The 6,000-nt window shown below is 43.8% G+C and overlaps 1 protein-coding gene across 1 annotated transcript in view; it reads right to left on the bottom strand.

Moving 5' to 3' along the window:
• Nucleotides 1-521: 521 nt before the first annotated feature.
• The window catches only part of LOC118397446 (TNF receptor-associated factor 4-like), a 51,999-nt gene continuing 46,520 nt past the window's right edge, over nucleotides 522-6,000 (bottom strand). Inside the window, exons 5-7 of the mRNA XM_035792184.2 lie at nucleotides 4,839-5,000; nucleotides 3,979-4,134; nucleotides 522-3,148 (exon numbers count right to left, since the gene is read on the bottom strand). Coding sequence (XP_035648077.1) covers nucleotides 2,516-3,148; nucleotides 3,979-4,134; nucleotides 4,839-5,000 — 951 coding nt within the window. The 3' untranslated portion in view covers nucleotides 522-2,515. The remainder of the gene's footprint in view (nucleotides 3,149-3,978; nucleotides 4,135-4,838; nucleotides 5,001-6,000) is intronic.

The following is a 6,000-nucleotide window of genomic DNA, read 5'->3' as shown; positions in this document are numbered from 1 at the left end:
GGGAGGAAGGGAGGCAGGGAGCGACCAGGAGGAGGGCTTTGTGTTGTAATCAGATGGGGCCTGCTCCTTAGACAACACTACTGTGATAATTCAATCCAGACTAGATGCTTGGAGTGGGTGCTCAGTATGGGACTAACTAAAACAAGTGAAACACAGTGGGACAAGAGATTTTATTGATAAACTTGAAGTGCTGAAAAAGGCAGGAATTTCAGACAGAAATGGCACCTTTTCATCAAGGAAGCAAGAGTTAAGGTAACATTTGCTGTAGTTTAAGACAAGTTGTCAGCCTACGAGACAGCTGAGCCAGGCACTGTATCTAGCGTGGTTTACTGTATGTGTTACAAGAGGAGCAGAATCATCAATGTGATCAGTAAAACATTTTCTGGTGGGGAAGGGATCAGCTGAGAGGCCAAACTGCCTGACAATATTCATGTGGATAAAAGCTGAGAAGTCAGTAGGTGATGCAAACACTCAGACATACTGTACAACTACATAATGAGTAAATTAGCAGCATAGTGAAGCAAGATGTAAGAGGGTATTTTATTTTAAAAGAGAAATTGAGAAGCACTCAACATATTAAAACATCTTTGCCATCTAGTCAATCAAGCTTAAGTGATGCTCTTTAAAATAATTCATTTTAAAATCAAAGTAATACAGACAGAATATGAGATCCAAACCAAACAAAACAATTATTCAGATTCAGAAGAGATTTTTTTAAAGTGTCCATAAAATTCCTAAGCTCAACCCCGACTCGCCAACAAAAAGTTGTATAAAACATTTAAGTACTTCGCAAAATACATAACCTTACAAAATGTTATTTTTTTTAGTTCTTTAAAATCACTGTAAAATATTGGCTGGTAATTATAGCAGGAAACCAGGAATTTTAATGTAGAAAAAAAATGACAGAATGGGCTTCTGCATTTTTTACATCAGTATTATTCACATATGTCATGAATGTTTGATCAAGTCCTCCACTGAGGGTGGTACTGGTCTGATGGAGCCTCTGACTGGTGTATTGCACATGGCTGCTCCTCTTCAACCTCTCCTCGTGACCAGCTTATGTGCTGAGATGAAGATGCACACTGGTGGCCATGGTAACCAGCAGCGCCACATCATTGAGATGCAGTCTGTCCTGAGGTACCCACACGTCATTCTCAGGTGGGAACCAAGGCATAAACCATATTTTAAACAGCCCCCATTCCCGCCTGGGCTGACTTAAAAACAACGCACTTCAGTTCACAGACCTCCGTTAAGCTAATTCACTCCAATGTCTTTCGGTCTATGACACATTATCAACAAATGTTGCTCATATTTTGCAAATACAAAAACAATTTGGTTCCATTTAACAGGTCCTCCACTGCAAAAAAGCCCTCAGTATCGGGCGAGAAGATTTCAAGAATACAGGTTACGGTACAAAAATGTGGTCCTCGTTGAATATCATTGAAACATGCATGTTTTTCTGTTGATGTCTTCGAGCTCATCGCTCCCCTACCTACGTGCCTACCTGCCTACCAACTAAGACCCAGCCGTCATGGCTTTCCCTTCACACTTAAGTACACATGTACCATATCGCCTCTTGACAAGACTGAGTGGATTCGATTCAGTTCTACACATTCAAAGACCGTCATACATTAATTAGCACCTTTGACCAACAACGCAGACGGAAACCATCTACTGTATCTATCCTCTCAGGACTCCACAGGAGATGTCTTTCAGAGGCCTATAAATCTGCCTGTGACAAATGATAGTTGTTTTTTGTCTAAAGATCATGATCCTCTCATTCATAAGCAATGGCCAAATGACGAACTGTAGACAGCGAGTGATGGAACAATGACAAGAAGAAACAAACTTAATTCACAGCTGTAATATTGTTTGCTGACAATAAGCTTAACAGGAATCTCAAATTCGCTAACCAAGAGCTTTGCATTTGTTAAGGGATCAGTGGGAGATACTGTTAGAGCATGTAAACAGAAGGCAGTTGGGTTTGAGAGTGTGATGAGCTCCTTCCAATAGCCTGAGGTTTGCTCTATTCTATAGACCGCTCGTGACCAGATACGATGGTTCAAACCAGAGCCGAAAACACTAGGCTTAAGGACGCCTTCCACCTCCAGAACGTCGCTTTATCCTTCCTTAATATTTACCTGTGCTGCAGAAAAACAACAAAACACAACTTAAAATAAACTCTAGGCACTGTTGATTTCCAAGGCTTTCTGTTGCAGATAGAGAAGAACATTTTTAGAAAACAAACACTTAAAAATAAGAATCAGAAAGTGATGGTTTCTGCATACCAAACACCATACCAAACACTCCTTCATTTAAATATAGTGGGGTCCTCCAGCACAACCCAACAGACTAGCAGCTCTAAGTCCTGCAGTGGAGTGGCTGTATGGATTTGGACAGTTATTCAGTGTCTAAAGGATAAGTGTGGTGAAGTTCTCAAGGTAAGTGTCATATCAGTCTCAAGCCTGTCTTTCACCCTCCTTTCCCTTCCGATAAACCAAAAACCAGCTCTCCCTCAGGCCATAATTTTCTGGGGGATCTCTATGGAAGCCTTGAGGAAGATGGAGTTGTCTCTGACATAGTTCCTCTTCTTGATCTCTTCGTGGGAGATGAACTTGGGGTAGCCAAAGCCCAGGGTGCTCTCGTCCAGCGAGTTGCGGGTGCTGCATGGTTTCTGGAAGTTCTTCCAGTTAGGGTCAGGATTGAAGGTCTCTGTAATGTGTTGGGGCTTGGACAGCGATGGATCGCTCTGGTCCATGATGGAGAAGGTCACCTTGTAGGAGAAGGGCCACTCAAGCAGGTTGTCGTACTCCCCTGGCAGTACCCGGATGTAGATGGACAGGTGCGAGCCCTCCCCACTGCCATTACCATTGAGAAACGCAGACACCTGCAACTTGTAGCCATAGCGATGGGTATAGAAGGGCGGGCTGAAGAACTCATGGTTGTTCCGGAGCTTGGCCTCCTGGAGTTTCCTGGAGTAGTCGCTGAGCTTCCAGATGAGCACTCCATCGTTGCTGACTGACAGCTCCTCCATCTCCCTCCGCAGCTCCAGGATCTCCTGCCGCTGGCGCCCCACCAGGCTGCACATCATGGTCAGGTGGGACTTGGTCGTGTCCTCCAGGTGACGACCGATCGCTAGTTTTGGGCACTGCAAGGAGAGAGGAGAGACTGGTTAGGGAGAGGTCACTGTGTGTAGCAAGGAGGGTGAAACTCTGTATAGTACAAACTCTGTATAGAAATGTGTTGTGTTTAATAATGTGGTACAGTATGCACATCACACTAAATTGTTTTGTCTGTTTGAGTTTCACATTCAAGCTTCCTACAGCAAGTGAATGTTGTCTGTCTGCTGATCAGCTGCTCTTTTGGGAGCGCTGCCATACACATTTATGTTTGGTGTACTGAACATCTGCACTCTTGGTTGTACTCTCTCGCCTGATGCCTTCGTGGTCAGGGAGAGAGTAATTTATGCATTTGTCAGACCATGTGCATTGCTTTGCACTGAGCTTTCCAAACTCGCTCCCATTTCAAACTGAAGGACAGAAGCTGACAACACAAAGCATGAAGCCTGTTTTCTCTGACTCTGGGAGCTCTCCACATTTTCTCAGATTGACGTCAGTTTCAAAAATAGACCTAAATACACTGTCAGAGCGGAGGAGAAGTGTGACTCTCATTAAAATAGAGCCTAGAGGCACAGACGGGCAGACAGTGATGTATGTTGGAGACAATCATCGCTTTGGACATAAGTTACTGGGTTTCAACGCCACCGGAGCATGAAGCATAATAATCCAAATATAATTTTGGAAACATGCACACAAAACAACCAGAGAGTGGAACAATGATAAAAACCTGATGTCAATAAAGCAGTGGGCAGTAATGAAAAATCTAACTACACCTCTTGCAAGAAGCTAGAATCAAAGTTATTCTCAATGAGGGTCTGAAATAATAAAAAGCAGCTAGATCGCAGCAGGTCAGCCTTACCCTGTGTTTGCAGCCAGCATCTTTGAAGGGGCAGAGGATGAGGGCACTGCCACAGTTCTCCTTCACGTGATTGGCCAAGTCCTCCCGGGCAATGTTGGGGGTCCCACACTGGTTTGGGCATGCAACTGGAAACCGAGGGCAATGGTACTGATGGTTCTGTAGGGCAGAAAAAAAAGATACATGTATTATTTTATTTATTACATTATGTACTTTACACAGCAGAATCACTGTGAGTGATTAAAACATGTTGTGTATCATATTGAACAAATGACTGTCTATTAAAATGTATGAATAGGATAAACAAGTTGATTATGGAGCAGATGTCTGCATCATAAAGCATGTGCTCTGAGAGGGAGACATGATGAATAAACTGCGGGTATGAGAGAAGAGGAGAGTGGGAGTGGCTGGCCGGCCGCTGGGCCTGAGGACAGGATGTGTGCAGAGACAGGTGCTGCCGGGGGTGGACGCAGCCAGCACAAACTACGGGCTGGCACAGAGAAGTGAGCACCATAGAAGCCAGTGTTCATGCAACCATGGGCCCAGTGCCATCCTGCTCTACAGAGACTGAGAACCCTCCTTCATCCACGGCAGACTGCACTGTTCTTTCATCACATACAGTCAAATAGGGGAAGGACTCATAACAACCCTCCAGAATAAACCTTCAGAACACTTCATTCTCACAGGTCTGAGTTTGGGCACCAATTTAGGTCTAGCCTTCCAATACAAATACTACATTGATGGGAAAGAAAATATACCCATTAATCACGTGATGACAAATGTGATTGTAAAACAAGACACGCAGGAGGAAAAGTTCTAGAGCGTGTTCGGTTAGAGGACACGTGTTGGTGTTGTTGACTAACCTGGATGGTGTCGAAGACAAACTCCTTGCCACAGTACTTGCAGGGCTGCGTGCGCTTGGGACACTCAGCCAGACTGTGCTGGGACAGGAGCCGACGCATCATCCGCGCACCACACTTATTCTCACAGTACACACTCTCCTGGGGACAGATACCCTGGTGGTTCTGGGAGGAAAGACAGGACACACAAACAGGTCACAACACAGCAGTGACATCACAACCTGCAAAACTACCAGCAAAACTACCAAGCTTTCAGCGCAGTTCATCATAATTGTGACTCTTTTCAAAAAGCTAGGTGTATGTCACACGTCTCTACTTCACAGGAGAGGCCTTTTAATGTATTTTGAAACATTCTTATGAAAATGTGTTTTATTGGCAGAAATGCCTTCTGGAACATGTGAACTTTCATGTGCCTTAATAACAAACTTGTATGCCATCTGTAAATACGAATAAAATTGTTAAATTACGAGCCTAATTGGTTTAGCCACAGAAAAAGTCATGAACCTTCCTGCTAGCCATGATTAGCTGAGATAATGGATGGGCTGGACATGCCGAGAGATTAGTTTGTATTGGTCTGCCATGTAGCATGCTTCTGTCTATAACATGAGCTGCTCAGTATGTGTAGATAATCCTTGCTACTGTGGATTTTTTTAAGATATCATGGAGAACTGCAAAAGTGTTGCTACTGCTCTCAACATTGCTTCCCTTAATTTAACAGGAGCTATCGACAAAGATCAGTGGGAAGAAGTTGTGACGGACTACTTTCTGGAGGACGATCATGCCATGCTGAATCTCTCTGACGATGAGGAAATCCCTGATTTAGTTAAAAACATTTTTCATTAAACCAGACATTAGAGTCTTCTGATGACAGTGATGGCGAAGAAACGGTGATCAACAGTGTTGTTGTCACAGAAGAAATTGACCAAGTTTTGAAATCAGTGGAATGCACGATGGAAGCAGAGTACTGTATGATTGCAAGCTAGCTAACATTGAACCTAGTTGGTTAGCTTTAGCTACCTGCAGATTCATACATGGTGGCCATCTATGAGTGGGGCTAAGGCTTAAGAGGGTGTGAACAATGCTGAATGGTTGTAGACAAAAAAAGAGCTCTCCACTAGGTGTACCAAAACATTCAAGGGCCATTTTCTAAAAAAGTGGTGTTACA

The sequence above is a fragment of the Oncorhynchus keta genome, chromosome 18 (genome assembly GCF_023373465.1).
Source record: "Oncorhynchus keta strain PuntledgeMale-10-30-2019 chromosome 18, Oket_V2, whole genome shotgun sequence".
Lineage (NCBI taxonomy): Eukaryota > Metazoa > Chordata > Actinopteri > Salmoniformes > Salmonidae > Oncorhynchus > Oncorhynchus keta.
This window is presented reverse-complemented; position numbering and strand designations above follow the sequence as displayed.